Source organism: Mya arenaria, chromosome 17 (genome assembly GCF_026914265.1).
Source record: "Mya arenaria isolate MELC-2E11 chromosome 17, ASM2691426v1".
In the NCBI taxonomy this organism is placed as follows: domain Eukaryota; kingdom Metazoa; phylum Mollusca; class Bivalvia; order Myida; family Myidae; genus Mya; species Mya arenaria.
The window spans coordinates 34,088,453-34,114,427 of NC_069138.1; the positions used below are offsets into that span (position 1 = coordinate 34,088,453).

Genomic DNA, 25,975 nt, shown 5'->3' on the forward strand with positions numbered 1-25,975 from the left:
TAATGATAATAATAATAAGATATGATACATAATTTGAATAATAATATTAATTATTATTATTATTAATATCATTATTATAAGTAGTAGTATTGTTAGTAGTAGTAGTAGTATTAGTAGTAGTAGTAGTAGTAGTAGTAGTAGTAGTAGTAGAAGTAGTAGTAAAGTAGTAGTAGTAGTAGTAGTAGTAGTAGTAGTAGTAGTAGTAGTAGTAGTAGTAGTAGTAGTATAAGGGATGTACTGCCGCCAAGCAGTAATATTAACCTCGTCCATATTCATGAACAAAACACGCAAGCCGTTGTGCTGTTGTGTATTTCCTCATCATCGAGGGCAAAAAGATACAACAGCAATACAAAAGACATTCAATGACTTGAATCTGACATAAGAGAATTAACGTGTTATGCTAAAACACAATTTTAACATTAAAAACAGACATGTATTAAACGTTAGGAACCAGTATGAACGAATTTCGAACCCCAGTCTACGCATTGGTGTTGTTTAAGCACATGACAAATGTTCAACTAAGGGAAACAGCTTTTCAAACATTAAGCAATGAAGTCACTAAAGTTCCTAATGGGTTGCATAAGCAGAACAAGCTAGGAATATTACATTTTTCATTAGTTACAGATAATATTGTTTTCGATGATAACATTATTTACATGTGATTGTTGTGGCTATGTACTTTAAACGTTTGTGGATAATTTACCTCCTGACATGAACCTTCAGCCGTTTTGATACCGGTTCACTTATAGTAACTGATAGTTAATTATTTATTTTTTTGTATATAGATGTATAATAACTTTGTTATCTTTGCGTTTTTCTTCAGATGTTTTTGTAATATAGGCAAAATGAAAAACCAAGTAGCCTTGATATAATAGCTGTCGTGGTTTGTTTTTGTTTATTTATATTATCATTATTTGTAAAAGACTAAATGTGATAGGCACTTCGTGATTAACAAATAAAATAAACAAAGTTAACCAATAATATGACATTAAACGGATACTAAAACTCAATAACAAGTGTTTCTATGTATTAAAATCACGGTGGCATTGTTATTGATGACACATGCGTTATCGTTAAAGCAATACCATACTCTTTGAATGTGAGACAAGCAATACAAATTGGAAAATATATACATTTGTATAGCGCGAATGTTATTAAGCTAATGTAATGTGTTTCTCGCTATGTTATTATAATGCTGAAGTACAGTGGAGAGATATGTTCTGGGTTTGTGCTGTGCTTTAATCAATATCACCCAAACTGTATCTTACACTGAAAGCACTCACATTTCTCTATATTTCAAACTGGAACATTTTGTGAGGGTTATATTGAGCATCTCTGCGAATGCTCTACGAATAGAGGTCTGAACAATTTCAAGAAATGTTGGACTGGATTTTACACGTTCTATTTGCATTTTATTTTGGGATTTTCTAAAGTGTCATTAAAAGTTCTAGTTGTACATTTGTGTTTTGTTCTCAAATTTGAAATATGAATATAGCTCTGTTAATGCACATTATATTGGTTATCATTAGATCTGTAGGATTGATATGAAATATGTATGTAGGCTCGTAGGTTTTATATCTGGATTTTAAGGGATCACCTTTCTGAACTGCATTACTTTTTTAGGAATAAAGCAAATCATTCAACCCTTATCTGTATAAAGTTATTTATGATTGTAGTTGAAAAGTACAATCTCCGTAAAGTATTGGAACTAATTTAAAGCAATATATGCTCATATTTTAAATTTAATTTAAATACATAGACAGATAACTTAAAATGTCAAATGTTGTGTTAATGAATACTTACTAATTTCGCTTTTTTGTTGTTTTGGTCGTTTCCTGAATGGTTCAACTAATTGGGTTATGATTTTTTCATTAATCTTTCTAATCATCAATGTAGTGTAAGTACTTTCTAAAATACTTTGTTAAAACAATAAATCATTAGTACTGGATTATTTTATTCGATCTGTGTCAAAAAGCTGACATAAAACTCTTACTAAGTGGTCTAACTAGGAAAACCGTGAGACGCGCTAAACACTTCACACATTTATAATTTTGTAAACCGCCCAATCACGACAACTCATCGGGATAACCAAACTATTGAAATGGCTGAGGGAAATGGTGAATCATTCAAGGACAATAACTCTTCACCTGGTTATATAACAGGTACGTTATCAGTGGCTATCGATTCTTTGCCTGCTGAGTTTAAACGCTATGTTTTGTTTGTAATTTATTATGATTTTTTTTAATTACTTTGCATACACAGGTAGTTTTTGTTATGATAGTTACAAAGGCTTGTAATCATTATATAAATATTGCAATACATTTGTTATTATGGAAAATATGTGCATCCTTTGAGACAGATCAAGTGTTGGTTATATCCAAGATATGTGCATAAGCGAATGTTATCTAATTTAGAGCAATATACCTAAGATGTGAACAGTTTACCTCTCCCCAAAGCAATGTAGCCCTTCTGAGAACCCTGTTTCTCTTTGAACAGAGGATATCATGTTAGTGAAGTGTACATCTTGTTTGACCAGAATCCTTCTTGTTAGGCAGCTGTGCCACGATATGTACCAGTTTCATGCCATATTTGCTCTTGCTAATCCTGTATATCACTTATGGTATTAATGCAAACCGCGTTATGTGTCTTTACATAGTTTAGGCTAATTATCCCGTTCTTATAAACCCGTGAACTGACTCACGCAACGTTTTGCAAAGTAAGTATATTGTATAATTCACTGTTCTTTGGCGTCCAGACTACGGAAATATTATAATCTCCTCCTGGAATCTCAAACCTCAAAGAATATGTTCAGACAAACTTAAGAACGACCATAACATGTCGGCTCGCTCAATATATGTGCGTACAGTTAAATTTGCCCCTGATTATAAGTATCTTGTAAGGCAAGTAGGCATCGTGTCCTCATATGTGACGAGCCAACCTCTTTTTAGAGCAATTTAGACGGATTTCCTCTGTTGAAAAAAGCGTATGTTTTGTTAGCCTAGTGTAAGTTATGAATGACCAGATTTCATTATAATAATTATGCTTTCGGGTGGTTTTAGAGATTTATCAGTGATAAAAAACAGTGAAAATATCACGTTTAAATCAGACGTCAGCGCCAAGAGGAATGGACACACTTTCAAAGACGTCATTTCCGAAAAGACGTTATATGTAATATTTCACCCATGGCTACGTCACTTTCAAAGACGTCATTTCCGAAATGACGTTATATGTAATATTTCACCCATGGCTACGTCACTAAATCAACCAAATATCCTTGATTACATTATTTGTCAAGCGGACTGCGTAAGCGAATATATAATACACCTGTTTAGCTGACCAATGTTTTCTATATCAGACCAATAAACTTCTAGTTCAACCTCTAATTATCTGATTAAAATTGCTTTAGAATTAGATGTACACGGTACATGGACACTTAATACTCTGTACCATTATTTGTTACGTAGGATGTGGCTGGAATCTGATAGAGTATTCTTTACGCAAGGGAAAGATGTTTACACGCTCAGGTTGATTATTATGGCAAATTCCACAAATAATTAATTGGATTATTAAAAGAGACAGCCTTCAGTATGGTTATAGACGTTTCTTATAGTAAATGTCAACAATATCAGAATTGTTCTCCCTCGATAGTGTATGCAAGAATTGTTTTTGCTGCAGTTTTTGCATACAATGGCTTACTTGAAACACATTTATTTTATTTCCGATAATATTTAGTTTTAGCTGGCGGAGCGAAGGAAAAGAACAACGAGGCACAGTTTAACAAACCCAAAATCTACATCAAAATGTGTGAACTGTATTTATATCAATGTTAAACACATTTAAAACTATTAGTCTTTGAAGAGTGTGTAAATATACGTACAATCAAAAAGGAGTTTTCGGATGATAAAGAAAGTATACAAATTGGGTTTCAGATCTGTCTTTTATAGCCTTTCAGTTTTGTTATTTTACTTGTCCATGGAATGTTGAGAGTATGGGATGTATGTTTGATTTCTCCAGAGACAATTCGGATAAAATACTTTTGTGAGTAACAAAGATTGATCATTTGAACATTGTAGACCAGCCTTACATGCATTACATTGTATTTATTATGATGAAAGTGTTGTAGATAGCATGGTACAGCTGGTCGAAATAAAACGAGGCATATAAATTGATTGCATATGCGAATTTCGTTTCATCGTTAAATAATGCGGTATCTTTTTTATTTTGTGAAATGAGAATCATTCATGAAAAGTGCCTGTCATTTTTTTTTCTCCAGAGTATTAGTTGTCCGGTTTGTAACTTTAGGTAGAAATGCACATTATCTTGACAAATCATCTGTTATTTGCTTTCAATAATACCCCTGGATTCTTCTTCGCATAGCGGAACTGGACTTGATAACACAATAGACACTCAAGGGACAATATTGATATGAAAAACTACAGAAACAAGCTCGGTAGCTAAAAGTTTAAACATAAAACCCGTTTAAAGGCACAGGGTAAACAGCATAGACATAGCATACACAAACAAACAATCACAAAGAAAAAAACATGGAACAACAGCACAAAACTCTACAAACAGCACGTTGCATATATACTATATAAAACCTAGGTGTGTTTATCAAGGATTTTTTGGTACCGCATTTGAACGGTAGCACAAGGCCGAACATACACTAACCGGGAAACAGAGAAAGAACAAAGCAACACATCACATGCAGACCAAACATACAGTCATGTATTTTTTTAAGCAAATGCTTGGGTTTACTCGTGCGGATTTTATTTACAGTAGTCGTCTAGCAACCGTCTGTATGTCATTTCCAAAATGATTCACACGGATCATCAACTATTCTCCTATAGAACATAAGCATCATTGATTGTCTTCTACAAACAAACACGCTCTTCCATAAAACTGTGTTATTTTGGACTAAGCCAATAGCGACCAACTTTGTATAGTCTATACACGATGGTCTAATATCTTGTGCATTTATCGCCTCTGTGGTTGTCACTCTACTACACTGTTGAACACGAAGTGGCAACGGGCGGACCTTATAACACCGTTGAAGTTCTTTATCATTTAGTCTTGTACTTTGCCTTTCTGTAATTTCATTGGCTGAAAATGTAGGATGTATTCTAATGCATGCTATGCCTAGACCTTATGCCTCTAAACAGACACATCGTTCAAATGGTTTACTACTTGGCTTGTGTCTGTAGTATCTTTTTTTTCATTGAAATGACACTGAGACACAATAGCTTGATATTTAGTGTCACCAGTAATTAAAAGTTGGATGTTAAGAAAACTCAAGATGTGTGTACACCGAAAATATGAAAAAAAGGCAACACAAATTGATGAAAAGTACTGAGTATTTTAAAAAATCGTTGTCAAAATTATGTTGTTGTTTTGCTACACTCATTCCGCTCATTCTTAATCATTAAGGTTTTACTTCATCTAACTATTACTTGTGAACACGGCCCCTGCTGGGTTTTTTTCAATTGCATCAAACCCAGCCTTACACTGACAGCATGCAAACTGTTTATCTTTCTATTTCCAAACTGTGAAATTTTGTGCAAGTTAAGTATCGTTGGGAATGCAGTACAGAAAAAGGTACTAGCAATTTCCTATCATGTTCGATATTCCCTCCGTTTTTTGTCTTTGTGAATATTCTTCAGAGTCAATACAAATTGTAGCAGAAAATAATTGTTTAACTGCGAAACGCAAATACACATACAATATATTAATGACTCCAGAGGATTGTATTCACTTTCCTTTTTAATGACATGGAGTTTTGGACATTTCGTTACTGCAAGTTCAGCCTACTATGTGTTAGCCATGTTGCAATACCAGAAAAGCAAATGACCGGTTTATATATTCATTTGGATTGCCAGTTTACTATAAAAGACTCTTAAAGTCTTAGCAGTTTTGTCAATTTGAATACTTTTCAGTATTTCTCGCGCACTAATTTTACTTTGGAAAAGGGAAATGGGTGTTTAACTATTTTTTGTTTGTTTTGGAACATAGTTTTTTATGTTTACTGTTTTTAATACAATAAAGGTTAATCAATCGGTTATTGCATTCAATCATGTTTCTGTCGGTACACTGTTGCTGCAACATGCAGTTTGAGTCGATATTGGCGGTGTTGAAGCATATGAAGTTAACTTTTGGATTGGTATTCGTTGTTCATGGAAAAAAACTGATAATTTACAGGAGTGTTATTAAGTGCAACAAAATACAGTTACAACTCAAAGAACCGGTAAGTGTTTAACGATACAAACGTGTACATGTAAAGAGACCAATGTCGACCTCTTATCGGAATAACAAAGCTATCGAGATGGCTGTGGAAAATGATGAAATGTTAAAGGACAACAATTCTACACTGGGTTATGTTTCAGGTGATTTTTTTTATGATTTTTTTTAATATTTTGCGGAAAAATAAAATGTTACTTATAAAGTGCTTTGAATATCCAAGGAGGGTGTGTTTAGTCTCAGCGTTTTCTCTCCGCAATTAAAATTACTAGATCTGTTTTGGAAGTTTCTTATATTTCATTAATGCATGGAAACGAAACCTAAGCAATTATACATCTGCGCTTGCACAATATTGAAACGGTTACATTTTTTTCTCATTGTTTATGTTTTCTAAACCAACTAGTTATAGTACATAGTATATACTGTCAAGCTGTACAACAAGCTATTTCACTGCACCATTTGATGCTTCATAGCAATGATTTTCTTGCACTGATGTTTAACAGAGTAGACGGTAATTCGGGGAGTAGCTGTGATCAAATCAATAGTATCGAAACTGTGCCTTACACTAGCTTTATTAACTGTGCATCTCTGTCCATTTCAAAGCTGGAGCATATTGTAGCATATATATTCAGTAGCACTGTGAATGCTCTTTTGATGAAAACCTGAACAATAATTTCCAGACATGTTGGTTACAGGCCGATATTAAATTAAAGTCTTTATTGGATTTAAAGCTCATGTAGGTAAAGGGAGTATGTGTTTTTAATAACTGACCAATAAAGTAAATGGGTCAATGATGTTTGACCATAAGATAAACTTAAAGTGAATGTTAAATGCCACCCTTGGAAGTAACTTAAGTTGTTTTTTGTTTGGTTATATACTGACGTGCCATTGATCTTAACATTTTTAACACTGGAGTGCATACACTATTTAGTATTGACTCCGATAGGTTCAGGGTTTCCAATATACAATTACGTGAATTTTGAATACCTAGTGACGAACTGTTATCATTTGAAAGTGTTTTATGTGTAAATAAAGAATATGGTTATACCGAAATAACATAACAGACAAGCGTTTATGGCAATGTACGATCGCAAAATAGATCAGTTCACGTCAGATTTCAGGTTTAATATAGAACAAAAATAATAACACATAATCGATCTATAATGCTCGTTTGCTTGTGTCGTTTATACTAAATTTTAGCACGATAATGAAGACAGCTACAACCACTTTCAAATCCGTTTTCTTGACAGAAACTAGCACGGTGTCCTTTATGTGAAGTCGTAAAAGGGTACTCATGGTAGGGATCGAACCTACAATGGACTCCTATTCAACTCACCACTATCACGTTTGCTCATTTGTTGACATGTTATTAATTGGTATACAATAACCCTTACAAATAACATTTATATGGGGTCACCAGGCATAAAGATTAAACACCATAACCAATGGTTCGGTGAAATAAAAAGCTTAATTTCTACATCGGATACCTGAATTAGATAAAACAAATTGTGTTTTAGTCATTCTTTAGTTATATTGAAATACATTTAAGAAACATTGAACAACTCTTGTGGGTTAATGTGTTTTGCTTGCACGTTTCTGATGGGGTTCTTAACACATACACTTGATGCAATATTGCTCTGTTTCTAACGATGTGTATTAAATCTTCGACTGTCTATACAATGCGGAATTATGTTAATTCTAATTGCATACACGTCAGGATTTCTAAGAATTGTCAAGTTTCAAGTCGCTTTGAGTGATATAGTCGGTACAATGTTTGACATGTTGTATTGTTCTAAAGATATTTGAGATAAAAAAAATCCAGAAAATGGTGTTGAAATATTAAGATTAAAAAGAGTTTTATATGTGCTGAAATATACGCTAAGGACATATAATTTATTTTGTGTTCGAAACTGATTATGAAAGTTAAATACACGATCATGTCTCTGTATCAAATGGAAAAAATAATTACTAAGGAGTATAGTTTAGTCGTCAAAATCTGAAGTAAAATTAGTGTTAAACAGTTGACAATGTATATGAATTAATGAGAAGTATCAATGACGACGGCTTATCACGAACACTAAGTTATTGAGATGGCTGAGGAGAATGGTGAAACATTCAAGGACAACAACTCTGCCCCTGGTTACGTTCCAGGTAAGATATAAGTCATTCGGTACATGTTTAAGATCTATGGACATCATTTAGTCCCATAAACGATCATTATTTTCACCCATATTTTGCAAATTTTATGTCGATACATCTTGCTATAGCTATTCGGAGAGTCAGTGTGTTTCTTGAACACTCTGTACGGCAAGTTTAATAGGTTTTGTCATTCAGCTGTTGTGAGGGCATTATATATCGTGTAAGACCGCCAGTATGTATCTGTTTATGTCAGTGTACATAGTGTTTGTCTTAGTTATTTATAGACCGATGAAGATAGTTCATATGTTAGTACGCTACGTGTTAGCCAGCGTATCTTTTTTCGGTAGTTTTAAGTCTAAAACATTGGAAGTGCACCCAAAGGCGATCAAAACATGCGAGAAGCAGTATGAATTACGTGATAAACATCAGACACAGAAAATGCTTAAGGCTATACAATATCCCATTAATGCTTTGATGCAAGTGTTGTCGATTGATAGCTCATAACCCAGGGCCTGACATTAACAGGCATACTAATTTAGCAGTGTTTGCATAATTTCAAAATACAACATCACATTTTAAACACTGTTTTAGAGTTTGCAGTCTTCAACTTTATAATACATATTGTTATGTTTGATTGACGTTACAAAATGGAGTTCAGAAGGAAATTCTTGCCAATGTTCACACACAAAAAAGAAGGACTTAAATTTTGGTAAGTAATATTTTATCAGAGGTTTGTTGAAATGTCTTTTGATAATAACAATACGGTTTTGTGTAAAATATTACCATTGTTTTGATTTTTAGTGTTCCAGTTCAGGTAGCCGGTAATAGAGCACATCAAACTAGTCTGGTGAATAATGCTGGTTGCTAGGAACTTTGAAAAGACTCATTCTTGGTGTCTGCATTGACCTAAGAGCATTTCGATGATCTGTGGTTTGACAATGGTCTTGGTGTTTGGCATCGTCGGTTAAGTCTCCCGTATGACACGATTATCTGTGATTAAAGTACATGAAGTCGATCAAACCGATAAACATTATGAATGGTGATATATTGGCTTTTGTTTAACATTGAATCATTTTCTGTTTATTGTTTCAAATCATAAGGCAAGGAAACCTGAGGAAAATTACCGATTGAAAGAACATCCGACACTTAAAACTATGGTCAGAGAAGTGCAGTCTTGTAGTCATTTGATATTAAAAAAACAACAGTATGCAAACACATTTTGCATATTATGTGATAAGTTGTATAAATATTATCAAGTAAGATATTACCTTAATAAAAAAAGATCCCACCGCTTTAAGTGTTTCAGAAATGTTATATGTGTGTTCGATTAAGTCACATCTTCATTTCAACGCATCTGTGTTCGTATCAATATCAGTGACCTTGAATTCCCATCCCCATGGTAGTGTGTACGACGATATTGACTGGTGTTGAAACATGTAGCGATCATGGTCGTTTATAACCTGTCTCAATGTTTTAAAAAAAAGGTAGATTCAGCTGTCATTGAGCGAATAGACAATGCCGTGACCAGGATTCGAACCTGGGTTGTCGCGGCCACAACGCGAAGTACTAACCACTATACGATCACGGCTAGTTTGCTGAACTGTAGATAAAACGATTAAGGCCTAATAAGAATCTTATCAATAATTCAAGCGTCTTAAGTGCCTTGATCGGAAGCTCTCACAGAATTGAGCACGTAGTGAAAACATCATTTATACTATGTTTTAATCAGATTACATTTTGACTATAAATACGGATTGGGCAGGATTATAATATCTTCCATGGCCGAGAGTGTAAGATAGGTTCATTCCAATCCGAGCCTAGGGTGTTTTGTGGAAACAAGGTTTAAAGAGGTCCCGCAAAACACCCTGCGCGAGGACCGAAATGAACCTATCTTACACGAACGGCTATGGTAGACGCTTTTCTCCCACCTCATATAATAAAATTAAGTAAAAATGTATTTTTGCTGGAACTCTTTTGTGCTCAGTGAAAATAATTGCGTATGGATATGCGATAATTCATGGATATGCGCGCAGTGAATCAGATTATGTTAATAGCCAAATCGGTCTTTAAGTAGTTCTTAGGAGAGTGAAGCATTATTTATTGAAAGGTGCGTAAAAACTGTTTTATGGTGACATTTGAAGCGAGAAATAATTAATTAGCATTCTAAATAGTGCCGCAAGACAAGGTTTTCATGATGCTACAGACGACCGTCTTCAACAAGGGAGGTAATTACAATGTGGTGACCATTAAAAAGGAGTTCCATACGGGCATTTTATCCTCGCCGGTGGGCAAGATAAGAATTTCTAGCATGGTTAAATTATTGGATCTACTTATCTGAGGTGGAAAAATATACAGAGTTATTATAGGTAATAACAACTGGCATTGTGGTAGACTAGTAAATAACTGGCTTTCATTATACTCTTGGGTTGTATTAAACGTATGATGAGTTCAATGAGAATTTGGAAGATATTCCATTATCTTCACAAACGTCATTGACAATAGCGTGTCTGAAGCTATACAATGTCCCCTGGGCATTTCATGTAGGAATTACATTGTCTCTTTGCTGTGTACCAAATGCAATTTTCTACCCTGGCCTGGCATTATTAAGAAGAGATGTTTGCATAATATGGGTTTCATGGGAATATCGCATGCCATATTTCAGACGCTGTTAGAGGTTTCGCACAATCACTAGGCACCAAACCGAAATGGAACCTATATATTTAAACTGAACCTTAACTCCGTACAAATCAGATTTGTATAAATACCCAATCGCAGCAGATTTCTGGCTGTTATGTCTGTGTATAAAGTAACTGTTTTTACTTCGTTATTAAAATACACTATCGAAGAACAAACTTCATCAAAAACATGACAATATGTTTTCGTTCGATTGAAACTTTATTTTGACGGCAACGACACATGCAATACTGTAGATAATACATAGGTATATTTTTTTAGGAATCATTAAGACATTTTATTTTTATTAATGAACAGAAAATAAATAACGTACCTGCCTTATCCTACTTCTAAATACCATCAGTCCTACATATATACAATCCGTATTATAAATACTGTTGAAAAAATCATAACTTAAAGCCTTTAATCCTAAACATTTCATAAACAAATAGTTGATACCAACTAAGTTCACAAAACACAATCAAAACTTTCTGTATATATTAATGTATATATTTTCTAATTTAACCATATGTGCGTTTAAAGACTTGAGTGTTTTCAATTTCTTTGTGACTTGATATATCCCCATATTTCAGAAGCCTAATTAAAAGCAGGGGCTACAAAAGTATCAAAGAGTTAAGTCTGAACCTTTGGTACAACCAGGTGCTGAATAATAATAAACGTTTACACCATAATATTTGTTGAATGAAGATGTGGTGCGTAGCCCCGACTTTCATTGTCATTCTCTACTATTTGGTAGGATGTCTGCAATTTATGTTTTAGCATGAACTTGATGTTTGGGAATAATGTTTACACGGGAACCGACATGTTTTGATAAATGGAACGATTTATTTATGGGCATCAATGTGGAGATCGGAGGCTTTACAGCTTGTAAAACACGACCACTTAAAAATTAATTATAAAATGTATCTCACTAACAAGATTGCTGTTCATCAACGATGAAGGTACATGTATATGATAAATAAATTATTATGGTGTTGAAATGTGCAGTTTATGTTGAGCATGAACATAATGTTTGGGAATAATGTTTACTCGCGACATGTTTTGATAAATGGAACGATTTATTTATGGGCAACAATGGGGAGATCGGAGGCTTTACAGCTCGTAAAACACGACCACGTAAATGTTACTTATTCAAAATCGACGACGTCTGAGGCATTTGAGAAGATTTTACAATCAAACGGCATTGTTATAAAATGTATCTCACTAGCAACAATGCTGCTCATGAACGATAAATTATTATGATGTTGCCATTTGCATGCACAGGTTTGTTGGAATTTTTCCTAAAGTACTAAATTAGTATTCTTTACCATAATCCTAAATCAGATCTTGGAATTTATTTTCCACTGAATTAGATTAAAATATTTGTCCCGGAACAACTGTATGGTATTTTCATAATGATAAATATCGGCTATGTCCAGTTCATGTTTCTCATACGAAATCAGCTGAGTAAACATAAGCCTCACTGATCTCCCTGGCATTGTTTTATTGAACGGAATAGAACAGATTAAGCATTACAACCTCGCCGCCATATACAGACAAAACATGGCAGGTTTCATGTGTAGGATATAATGCTTATATATTATGTACTTTTTTCAAAGTTTTATTTCTATGGCCTTCTTCTCTCACGTTTGAACATAGACGCCAGAATGTATGATGCAGAGGCACATGTTTTTGGACTGGTGGTCACGTCATGGGACATAATACAACAACTTATCATGATTCCAGAACAACACATCCACATACTAGACAAGCTAATTTCTAGGGTTATTAGAAACCAAAAGAAAAGATTCATTGCAGTTTACGCCTCGACATGCTAGTTTTCGGTTACTCTCTATATTGCCTATGAGCCCCTGTTGTGATTCATAGCATAACCGTCCGATCCAAACAATGTGACACTGCAGCATACATCTTGGTGACCGAGCTTATGTACTGCAGATGAGGAGCCTACTATAGCTACAAATATTCACTACCCTAGGCGACATTCACAGTCAACGGAAGGCAGTTTAACAATTTGATCATGAACACTGCTTGTAGAAATGGCACAATAAAAATGGTAAAATAAGATTTCTCGAAAACCGTTGCCTATTTTTAAACACTGTTTACGCGACGGACTGTTCCTGTATCGAAGCTCGTCAACCCAAATGAAAATTTGTGTAGAATAAAAGTGTCGAAAAATATATCATTCTTCATATATATCATTGGTAGAAGTTAACGGTGGTTTGCAATGTGTCGACTTTGAGTAGTGTTATACTTATAGAGTATGTCTATGTGAAAACACTTTATTGAGCAAATGAATTAAACGATAACTGAGAGAAAAAAGTTTAATGTATGGTAACACAAAACAGTGTCATTTTTTTCAATTATGTAGATTGTTTATGATTTTGTTTACCCAGTTTATTATGAAATATGTATCGGTCACGTTCGTTTATATTTAAAAAAATATTCTAGTTTAGCGATTGGCACAGACAATGCCGTGACCAGGATTCGAACCTGGGTTGTCGCGGCCACAACGCGAAGTACTAACCACTATACGATCACGGCTATCTCGCTGAACTGACAGAACAGGTGATTTAGGCATAATAGGAATCTTATCAATGACTGACTTAAGTGTTTCAAGTGACCTGAACGGAAGCTGCCATATAATTTGTGATACAATACTGCCATGGTATAGGATAGAGATTGTAAAGGTTTAGATATAATTAAAGAGGTCTCAATAGATTTCTATGTTCTCTAGACTATGTGCATGTATCGATATTGTACAAGGAATTATTTCTAATTTCAGGAGGTGTAGACTCTGATGATGGAGGGGGTCTTGTCTGTTGTGGCTACATACTCTGGGCTCTGTCTATGCTCGTTATCATCTGCACCCTTCCGTTTTCACTGTGCCTTTGTATCAAGGTAAGTGCAAGTTCAATCGGTAGTATCTAGCTGTATATACACGATATATGTCAACATCGGAACTCAGTATATTTATAACGTACACTTTAGTACCATGGAATACCGAATGCAAACTGAATGCGGTAGCCTCGTCTGTCTACAAGAATGTGAAGTTAAATCCGTTTGATTTGACGCATCAGGCGATACAGATACAGTCGAGAAGTTGCGGTTTAATCACAATAATACTTTACGGAGTTTCGCTAGCCTATCCACCACGGTATATTGTGTAGAGCAATCGAAACAAGATAGCATGGGTTTCGACGATGACATTTGTTAGAAAACATACACGTCTGCTATGCTAAACAATTATTTGAATGTGCTTATTCTCTAAAAGAATAAATGCCCATCGATTTCCATCATTTTGCTCTTATGTTAAGTATAACTGGTGAACACATCACGTGATTTTTGCTTGTACCCCTTTCTAGCTTGGACAACCAAATAGTTAGTCATGGACTTGTTCGTACACATACACAATCCTTATGCGGTCATCCTCTGCTTTCTTTTGTTCAATTGGTCATTTTGGAAAAATACTGTAAGGGAAAAACTTCCGGCTAAAGATTGTCCGAAATATTATCAACATTTTGTTTACATATGACATTAGACTGCATGAACAACTTGAAAAATTTTCATCGAATCCGATTGGGCTGTCGAGCGATTTAAAAAAAATGTTAATTTATGAATAATATATGACTTTACCATGCCATCATTTTTTTGTCCTGGTCAGGTGGTTCAGGAGTATGAGAGGGCCGTTATATTCCGCTTGGGTCGGTTATTATCAGGAGGGGCCAAGGGACCAGGTATGGTAAATCATAGTGACCAAAATAGTATTACTAGTTTAAGGGGGCTATATATCAGGAAATGTGATTAAAGCGCATCATTAGTGACCGAATGTTTAAAATACACGAGAGAGTAAAAACATTTACAGTACAAAATAAACATACCCTTGAAAGTTCAGTGAAAAGAGATGGAAAGTGATTCTAATAAAAAAAGAGGTACAATAATGATTTCGTAGTTGTTGTTAAGATTTTTATTATTTACATTTACGCATTTTCTCTCTTGAAGCTGATACATACTATAACTCGTTAATCTGTTTTCAGGGCTGTTCTTCATTGTGCCATGTATCGACTCCTATACCAAGGTCGACCTGAGGACTGTGTCATTTGATGTGCCACCACAGGAGGTAAGAATGGTTTTAAAATTAAAAGCTGACCTTTATTTTGAAAAATATGTTCATACATACATAATATTTGATTCGTGCGGTAACAGTATATTCTTGAACTTTACTTTTCCTGCCAATTAACATTTTCAATAAACCTGAGACTGGTGTCAATAAACAGTTTCAATCAAACCGCGTCTTTTATAAATGATATATTATTTATAGTTAAACAGCGAATAAACTCAATTCACAATTTAAGTAAAACCGAAACTGGTGTCAATGAACAGTTTCATTATAATCGCGACTATTGTCAATGAACAGGTTCAATAAAACCGCGACAGATGGTAATGAAAAGTTACAGTAACATCGCGACAATTGTCAATTTACAGTTTCAGCCAATCCGCAACTAATGTCAAAGAACTATTTTAATCAAAGCCAGACTGTTTTATACTTCAAAATGATCTCTCATCCACTGCAGAATGCTTATTTTATCTAAAGCGTATAGATTTTATTATTGAAATTTATTACTTGAAAAGTACCAGAGTACAATTGCATTTTTGCCCAGAATGTTTACGATGACTTTATGAATAATAATAATACCTTGCGGATTTAAAGCATTTTAAATGGTTGGCGTATCTGGAAGGTTTAAAAGCCTTTAAATGTTTCCCAAATGTCAGAGCCTGGTTTACTGCATTAAACAATCAACTAAATGGAACGAATAATATCATCTAAACACCTCAGGGAAATTGCTATACTTTTTTAGTTCTATTGTTGTTGTTGCTTTCGTCTTAAAAAGTGTTGCTCAATCCACACAAATTAATTATATAAAATATCAAGTTTAATAATAACGAAATACAATAGTAAGTGCATACACGACGCGACTACGTTCTTCATTGTGCGTTGAAGAGATACAAATTGTAACAATTTAAATTATAATAAACACATTTAAGCTATTATCTCCAGGTATTGACCAAGGACTCCGTAACGGTCGCGGTAGACGCTGTTGTTTATTATCGGGTGTACAATGCGGCCACGTCCATTACTAACGTGGAAGACGCTAACCGGTCCACGCGACTCCTGGCGGCTACGACGCTCCGGAACGTGCTGGGGACCAAGAATTTGAGCGAGATTCTCGCGGACCGGGAGGCAATCTCTCACCAGATGCAGGTATAGAAAAGCATGCCCTTTTTTACTTCAAAGAAGGTTTGAATTACTTATATTAAACTAAACTCAACTCAACCCAATATATTTGTAAAATAAATAAAGGTCTCCGACCCAAAATACAACATCAACAAACGTTAACAATAATATAATCTGTGCCTACCTGAAATACTGACTGCTTTATGTTTTATCTATTAATTACTGCAGTCATGATTTGATAGATAAAGTATGCAACATGTTTAACGACAAAGCTATCGTTACTGCTCTGACCACTATACCAGTTATATAGATGCTTTATTCATATTTCCTCATATTGTTGGCACTCGAAAAAAGGCGTAGTATTCATTTTCAATTACCTGGATGTTAAAATACCTGAAACAGTGTTTACAAATTCGATTTTCACGTTGAACATTATTGTGTCTACCTATTTCAATGTTTAACTTGTGGCTTGAGCATCTAACACGCGCGAGTGCTAGTCTGATTTTAAAAGGTATGTCCATTGTAAGATATTCTCAGGGGTTAACAGTGATTTAAAACACTGATAAGTGTCGCATCGCGATGAAGTAGTAACATCATTGTGCCAAAACTTGATACATTTTGAATAATATACAATGCAAAGTGGAAGTCGACCGCATTCCCCAAGTACCATACTTGTATTTACTGTCGAATTTACTCATAGAAAATATCTACAAAATTCTGCTTGAGCCCTTTCTATTACCTCATTATGTTCAAAGCCCAATATTTCAGACCCGAAGGTGAGAATTGGAGTTACCATACTGTCAAATAGTTTAAATATATCAGAATGCGAAAAATAGCCAAACGGCTTTTGGTATTGTTTTATGGAAAAGGCTGCTTTGCGTGCCTGTGACACCAATTTAGTTTTAGCCGTTGTCCAGGAAAGTTTCGGGGTAAACAATAATCCCATATATTTGTATACGGATACGGTGTTAATTGGATGGCCATTTAGAAACCATTTCTCATAGTTACGTAATGGACCACCGTTCCGAATTGCTATTATTTATGTCTATTTTAAATTCACTTGCATACTCGTATCTTGACAAAACCTAGAAACAGCATTAAGTTGCAACTGGAGATTGGTTGCCGTATCTGCACAGTTCGCTACATCGTCAGCATACATAAGACAAACAATATCAGGAATATCATAAGTTATAAATATGCCATTTCTGCATGTGTCTCTTAAATGTGCTATTAAGTCATTGATGTAAAGAGAAAATATTATTGGAGAATTCAAATTCCCCTGTCTGGTGCCTACGTTACGTAAAAATGATTGGGAAATGCTATTTCCCTCAACTTTTACATGGGCGCTTAATTTTGAATACATTGACTGAAGAACTGTTAAGATCTTTCCATTCATGCCCTTTTCTGAAAGGCTAGTGAATAATTTAAAGTGTATTAGGGAATCAAACGCTTACTGAAAGTCTACGTAAAGGACAGATTTTGAAATATATTTCTGCACCATACTTTGTAGGCAAAATAATTTATCAACTACAGAATAGCCTGAACAGAAACCTGCTTGAGACTCTTCAATGATTTCGTGTTCCTCAGCCCAAGCATATATTCTGTCATTTATTACACTAGAGAAAATCTAATACATTACATTTATTAGAGAAATGCCCCTATAATAACTCGGATCTTGTTTACAACCTGATTTGAATATAGGACTATAATACTCTCACTCCAGGATTTAGGAAATTCTCCCGTTTCTAATATTCTATTAAATAACTTTTTAAAAACTGGGGTAATACTTTGACTAGTATTCTTGTAAAATTCTGCACCAATACCATCCTTTCCGTGTGGTTTTCCTAATTTTAACTTAGAGATGCTTTCTGCTACCTCAACATCTGAAATTGGACGATTCAAATAGCCATTCTCATTGTCAATGCCGCGTTGTCTAACCCCTCTGTACATATTATCTATTGGAGGTTGATTATCCTTAAACAGTAAAGATTTAAAATAAGCTGCCCATTCATTTGCCGGTATGATATTACTCTCTGCATTGTTTGGTTTCGAATGTACGTGAAGTTAGCGGCCTAGCGGCCTAGCGGCGTGAAGTTAGCGGCCTAGCGGCGTGAAGTTAGCGGCCTGGCGGCCTAGCGGCCTAGCGGCGTGAAGTTGGCGGCCTAGCGGCCTAGCGGCATGGCGGCCTAATTATTTTTTTCTATTTCCAAGCAATTGTTAATGCGTTTTTTTAAAACAATGATAAATCAAGGTTTTTCATTCATATAGTTACATAGCGGCCTTAAATTGTTATATATTCAGAATATTTTTCTTTACCTTTTATTCTAAAACAATTTTAAATTAACTGTTTTATGCACAAATTATCACTCTGAAGCGTTTTTCAACTTTTTTTCTAAAAAGTCGATCGAGCACTTCAGCGACCTAACGGCATAGCGGCGTGAAGTTAATTGAAGATAATGGCCTCTGTGCAAGATGCATCCCACCAAGATGGCTGTGACTGTTTACTTTTTTGCTATTAATCCCGCGCATATTTTCAGCTGTTTTTAACTGTTTAGGTGTTGTAAATATTAGTTTAGTTACTCAAGTTCAGTTGTAAGCAAACTGTTTATTTTGCATATTTAGACGTCTTTGGACGAGGCAACAGACCCGTGGGGTGTAAAAGTGGAGAGGGTCGAGGTGTAAGTATTCACAGATATAATCTTTACGAGGGCTTTCTCAAGAATTGAGAAGATTTTGCCCGGAACGACGAGAGTTTGGTCTAAATCTAACAGGGTAGTCCAGTATTCAGAGGGTCAAGAAAACGAGGGTTTGGTTGAATTCCACAAGGGTTTGGTCCTGAATAACTTTGGTTAGGTACACAATTACGAGATTTTTTTCGAAGTTTACGAGGGATTTGTCTAGATTCATGAGAGTTTGTTCCAAAATTACGTCAATTCACGTTTGATAAAAGTCTGAAATTCTAAGCTAAAACTTAAAAATATTTCAGTTCATCATTTAAAATCAGATATGTCTGTACTTATTTATGTTCATTCTTAAACAAAACTTAAACCAGGTTATGTTTTACATTCCAGTAAGGATGTTCGTTTACCCGTACAGTTACAGAGGGCCATGGCGGCAGAGGCAGAGGCCGCACGTGAGGCCCGGGCTAAGGTCAGTTGAGTTAATTGCAAGTTCAGAAAGTTATATCCTCATATCTTCACATGGATTCATACACTTGTATATGTACGCTTTCCCTTGTGTTCTATGTGCCCGAGAAGTAGGATTTGGTCCTATCTGTGACCGAATGATAATTTACTTCAAATATCAAATATCAGTGTGACACACCTTGTTGGAAAACCTTATTAGTTGAAGGCAGTGGGATATCTGCCTCATACTCAATATAAGTTATTATATTTCATTTATTACATATGTTCACTCTCTGACAGCAGATGTGTTACCTGTATAAGAATCGTTTTTCTTCATTCGGCCACCGAAAACTACCTCGGATATATCTGGATGGTTCGTCAGAAATCTTTGCAGTTAACTACGCTGCGAGTAGATCGCGTAGTAATTTCAATTTAGCAGCTAAACCTTAAGCCTTTACCCTTGGGAATCTTAAATATTTATGTAATAGTACACTTCATCGGCAATCAATTTAAACTTAGTAATACAAACAACACGTTAAAGGACTACAATTAATTCATACGATTATTAAAAGAGTACGAGCTGCTTCGACTGATGTACCGGCAAAATATCCGAGGTTGTTTTCGATGGAAATGGCCAAGGTGTTCCGAACGCGTTTTTTAGGATTTCGGATAGATGAGGCAATGAGATCAGTCCAATAAAAGTATCCCTATATATGAATGCGAGCAAAAAGTCTACACAGTTTTTAACTATTTGTAAGTTTGTTTTTTAACAACAAAAAAAACATTTTCACATTTAACCACGGGGACTATTTCTCATCCTTAGGTGATAGCGGCGGAGGGCGAGCAAAAAGCGTCACGTGCTCTTAAAGAAGCGGCAGACGTCATTTCTGAATCTCCCACCGCCATCCAGCTCCGGTACCTCCAGACGCTTAACACAATCTCGGCGGAGAAGAACTCCACCATCATATTCCCCCTGCCCATAGAATTGTTCTCCTCTTTCACGAGAAAAGCCAGAGGGCAATAGGATCAAACGTTTTAGTAGCGGCGGAGGATTGAAAAACACGTTATTTAGTTGAGCATTCGAGAAATAAGGTTGAGATGTCCATCTCTTTGTCAGCCCATTTGCTTTCCATTTGCGGAACCCATGAGTTTTCAATTTTAATTACTCTACAAAATGAAATTATACGTAAGAGTAGTATGCGTATTACTAATTGAATACCCATGGTTTGAGTATAACCCTCTGGTATATTACAGCTTGTATTTGTACAGAAAAAAAACAACACTAATTGCAGCCCTTAATAAATACAGATAGTGAGTTTGAGTTGAGCTTTTCCTGATGACCCCATTTAAGAGCCTTTTTTGTTTTGAATATCGTGGTAAAATGGAGACTTGACGGAATATAAACATTGCATACTTTGTGCGTTGGTGTTCAAAGTCTTATATGCGAGTAATAACACGTGTGCCTGCATTAGTCAAGTTGTGCAGTAAACTTTTTAGAGTTCTTTATGGTATGTGCATATACCTAGTCATATCTAAAGTTTCCATTATCTTACTCATTCAAGTCATGTTGCTCATTTGAACTCTGTATTGATAATTTTTATAGCATTACTTTAGTTACTGTTAACAACTAGGGCGGGCTGACGCTTTTGCGCATCTGAACTTCGGAGTTCTATTATAATACCATTACTTTAGTTAGTGTGCCCACTAGGGCGGGCTGACGCTTACAGGGTGTGGAATCACGTGATGGTCAACATTTCTTATTGACGGATTTTTTTAGATGCAACGCTAAAATATTGGCCAAGGATTGCAAATTTAAATACAAGCACATCACACACGTGTAGAAGAAGAAGATAGACTTTTATAGGCCAAGATTTTTTTAGTGTCAATAAAGTTAATTAGAAATTACCTTCACTTACTTGTTTGTTTACCCGTGGTGACCCTTGTGAGAACCCGTTTTAAGTCACGTGATTCCTCACCCTGCTATTCCTTGTTGTTCTTCCTTAGCATAGCCAACCGTATGTAACAGCGCAATTGTTCTTTGTTATCACAACTGGTGCGCGTTATCATTAAATTATAATAATTTTTCATTTTTACATAATTTTTGGTTTTTAACAGTACAATTATTCTTCGTTATCATTAAAACAAACCTGTTATTTCTTTATATAGCTGTGTGTGTGTGTGTGGGGGGGGGGGTCCTTAACATTATAACTGGTCTTTTTTAAGTGTTCTTTCTTAACATAACTGGGATTTTTCCTTAATATTATAACGGTTCTTTCTTAACTGTTATTTCTTTACATAAGTGTTTTCCTTAACATAATAACGGTTCGTTCTTAACTGTTATTTCTTAACATAAGTGTAACTTCTTATCATTTAACTATAACTTTAGCTTCTCTATCTTATCATAACTGTTATTCATTATCATTAAACTATACTGTCCTCCCTCTATGTAATTGTTCTTCTATAACATTACCACTGTTAGTTTTTGAAAAACGGATTTGTTCTTAATATCTTACGTGTTTAACACAACTGTTCTTCCTTAACATAATGTTAAATTGTTCTTCCGATACCCTATGTGTTTCATTATACATTTTTACATGACCGTATAATACTAAAGTTTAAGACAATGTGCTTTGCTCATTCCCAAGCTAGATTAGTTCGATAAAATTCCCAAGCTAGATTAGTTCCATAAAAATAGTATATTTTATTCCGTTATTAAGTATGTGCCATTCGCTATGCTGCTGTTCATTGTTGCTAGTCTGTTTCAATCGTAACAACTCGGCCATCTCCGCAAGCTTCGGGATAGACTTCAAGATTACGAAAATGTTTTGGCGATTTACTCAATTATCATTTCGCTTAGTAGACCCATTCGATAATGTACGAAGCTAACGGTTTCCAACACTTTAGGCGCAATCGTTAAATACGTGAAAACAAAATCGAAAAACAAACTTTCATGACCCGTGTAATGTCAGAATTTCTCCTCCCTAAAATTGAATATGTCCCTTGTCGGTTGAAAACACAAACAATACGTTTTCAATACTGTCGCTGTCATGAACAATATATAAAGACCCGTATTATTTCCGAGGTCATATATGTTGTATAATGGCCGAGTTGTTCCGATTGAGTGTGTTTAGCTATTGGTCCAAATATTACAAAAATACTCAAAAATAGTCACCTTTCAATCTCAAGTCATTTTTTTTCACTTTAAAGCACAAATTTATTAAAAATATCATGCCTTTTTGTAGTCTTTTTAAAGATACTATGTTGATAAAAGAGTTGCTCATTATAGGAAAGAAATATTATTCGAAAGCAAAAATTATATTTTGAGTACAATTTATTACCTTTTTGTGTATATTATTGCTCTAGAGATACTTTTCTTGAGACTATTGATAGATGATGCTTACCACTGAGGGTCGTATGTCATTAAAAGGACCGGCCAGTGAGCCCCCGACTGTTTATGTGGACCGAGACGTTAGCTAAGGTCCATTCACCTTCGGAGACTCTTATATTATACCGAACTCATTTTTTTACCATTAAATAATTTTAAAGCGCTTTTTGTGTTTTATTGAACGCAGCTAATAATGTGTTTACTTGCGAAAAAATTGTCGTTGTGAAAATTGCAACCAGCACTCACACGTTTTGTGGCGTCAGCGGTCCATATTTTATGACGTCAGCGGTCCATATTATATTTTGGCGAGGTCCGGACCGGCCAAAAATATGATAAGGCCCGCTGACGTCATAAAAACTGGATTTTTATTTAAATACAGTGATATACGGACCGATCAACTTTATATACACAAAGAAGGGACACATTTATGCAAGGTATAATATTACAAAATATTATGGTTTTCTAAGAAAAGTAAACAATTTGTAAAATTGAATCATGTCATATGTGGAAACGAGAGTTGAGATTTAGACACGACTATGAAAGATGTATTATGAATACCGGCCCAGGACATTCTCTAGTCAAACGTACTGCCTTTTTTACTAGTATATTGTGTTTTGTTATGAATCTACACTATTGTGTTCAATACGCCTTGAAAGAAGACTGTATATAATTTAATAGAAATGTTCGTTTTTACAAATATATATATACATTGTATATCGGTATAGAATATTGTATATTGTTTACACATGGACATTTAATATTTCTGTTCGACTGTTGTTATTGTTGCCATTCTATTTGTTACATATAACACATGTATGAAGGTGTATATCATGCTAATAATAATGTGCTCTTGTCGACTTGTTTTTGTCGACTTGACGCGTTTTTTGTGTGAATATTTTGGCACTTGTTCACGGGATATTTTGACGTACGTTTTGGCAAAGAATCAGGTTAGGCACGATATGTCGACTTCATAAAGATACATGCTACATCCACAAAGCATGCTCTACTAACTGTATTGATAAAATATCAGTCTTTAAATTCACTTAATAAGTGGACAATTTAACATGATTTTGGTAGCATGTAGTGTTGTAGCTTGTCAAGATGACATGAAATCAGTCGACACAATACTACATGATGACGACATCAGTATACACGATATACGCTTCTACACACATGAACATTGGCTCCATCTTTTTATAGATGTTCAAAAATATGCTTGTTTATGTATTTTACAATATTAAATATATGTCTGGTTTAATATCAAAATGAAAATACATGGTACGAAAGCTGTATGATTCAATACAAGTCATTTCTAAATATATTTTCATTTTTGTTTAAGTAACTACCTGATACATGCCAGACGTGGCTGTAGAGCTAATGCACACATAGAGATTTTTTTTATATTATCAATGAATTATAAAACCTGTGCATGCTGATTTAACGTTCCTATAAGTATCATTTTAACTCCAGATAAAAGTAGCGTAAGTTTATTTAATAATGTATTAATAATGAAATTATCATGATGAATAATGAAATAGTAATGAAATGATAATAAAAAATAAATTAAAATCATTCGAGGTGCAATATTTCAGCCTTATATTTATGGCCAAGATCTATTTTCATTTATTATTTAATATATATATACGTCGTAATTTATATAATTTTAATAATTGTATTTTACATTTCTGTGCTAGAAGTTGAATATGTAATAGTACAGGTTGCAGTATATATAGGTACATACGCATTTCTATTGATCAATTGTTAAACAAGGGGTATTTGGTTATTACGTCACTTTTTGTTGTATATTTTTATATTTGATCTGTTACAATAAACGTCTCGCAAAAAAACCGTCTCATTCTTCATATATAACAGTGGTAGAAGTTGACGGTGCTTTGCAATGTGTGAAAACACTTTATTAAGTAAATGAATTAAACGATAATTGAGAGAGAAGATTCGATGTATGGTTACGAAAATAAATGCCATTATGTCAACTATGCAGATCGTGATTGACACGTGTACACAGTTCAATAGGCATGTTCTTATATATCCTGCATCACTGTATTACAAAAAGAGTTCAGCTGCCATTTAGCGACTGCCACAGACAATGCCGTGACCAGGATTCGAACCTGGGTTGTCGCGGCCACAACGCGAAGTACTAACCACTATACGATCACGGCTAGCTCGCTGAACTGTTCAAAGAGCGACTGAGACCTAATAAAAATCTTATCGGGGACTAAAGTGTCTCCACTGCTCAAGTGGCTTGAACGGAAGCTGTCCCGTACTTTGAGATACCATACGTGGCAGTAATGGTCAGATATGGTGGAAAATTGTTTGTTTATAATTACATATATACTCGTACATAAATGAGGCCTGTTTTCACCTGATAATTTATGGTAATAAAAAACTAGCACCTGCATTTAGTTTAAGCAGCTTCGATGCACGAACACCTTCGCATAAACTGTTTTAAATATGTAGCAGTTTTTCATAAAAGCCATCTTATTATCCCATTTCAGTTACTCGGATACACTGATCATGGTGATTGATATTGCAACCTATGGTATGTCCAGATATGTAGCTATATAAGGCGCATCATCAGTACACTAGCACTGACACCAAGATGTATATTTTGGCCAGTCGGTTATAGCGTGGATCATTATAGGCGCTATAATTATGCATTGTATAAGGTACGCAAATAAGCATGTCATAATGTCGAATGCAAAGATTCTTGTCTTTTGGTTTCTTTTAACCCTAGAGAAAATTAATTTTGCTTGTATGTGGAGATATTGTTGTGCAATCAAAAGTTGTTTTAGTATATTATATGCGTGATCTACAACCCAAAACATGTGGCTCTGCATCATACATTATGGTGTCCTAGTTCATAAATGGGTAAAGAAGGCAAAACTAATAAAGCTTTGGAAACTTTTATATTTTCTATTATAGTTTAGGTATTATCTTATTCATATGGAAAATGTCAAGTGTTTTGGCACGTTGATATATTATATTCGTGTAGTACCTTTGCGTTTGAACTCGATTAATGCTGTATTAACCATACTCTATTAAATTCGTTTTTGTTTTGTTTGGTAATCTCACGAACAAAACTATACATGCAAGGAAGACAACATGTACTAAGTTTACAAGAGAGTGAATATAAACATTATAAAGAGT

The 25,975-nt window shown here is 34.7% G+C and overlaps 1 protein-coding gene and 3 non-coding genes across 5 annotated transcripts; 1 reads left to right on the plus strand and 3 right to left on the minus strand.

Moving 5' to 3' along the window:
* The first annotated feature begins 6,241 nt into the window (after positions 1-6,241).
* LOC128222873 (mechanosensory protein 2-like) lies at positions 6,242-25,377 on the plus strand. Of its 2 annotated transcripts, XM_052932035.1 has the most exons (9): positions 6,242-6,380; positions 13,850-13,965; positions 14,729-14,801; positions 15,102-15,184; positions 16,124-16,327; positions 18,923-18,978; positions 19,372-19,450; positions 20,249-20,488; positions 25,324-25,377. In XM_052932035.1, the coding sequence occupies exons 1-8, from the start codon at positions 6,284-6,286 to the stop codon at positions 20,447-20,449; spliced, it is 909 nt and encodes a 302-aa protein (XP_052787995.1). In that variant the 5' UTR covers positions 6,242-6,283; the 3' UTR covers positions 20,450-20,488; positions 25,324-25,377. The 2 variants fall into 2 exon arrangements, with proteins under 2 accessions (XP_052787995.1, XP_052787994.1); XM_052932034.1 differs by lacking the exon at positions 25,324-25,377 and having other exon boundaries at positions 20,249-20,718.
* On the minus strand, positions 9,890-9,961 carry Trnah-gug (transfer RNA histidin (anticodon GUG)). Its single transcript has one exon. It is a non-coding gene; the product is annotated as a tRNA-His (tRNA).
* On the minus strand, positions 13,537-13,608 carry Trnah-gug (transfer RNA histidin (anticodon GUG)). The gene has a single exon. It is a non-coding gene; the product is annotated as a tRNA-His (tRNA).
* On the minus strand, positions 24,916-24,987 carry Trnah-gug (transfer RNA histidin (anticodon GUG)). Its single transcript has one exon. It is a non-coding gene; the product is annotated as a tRNA-His (tRNA).
* Positions 25,378-25,975: the final 598 nt, after the last annotated feature.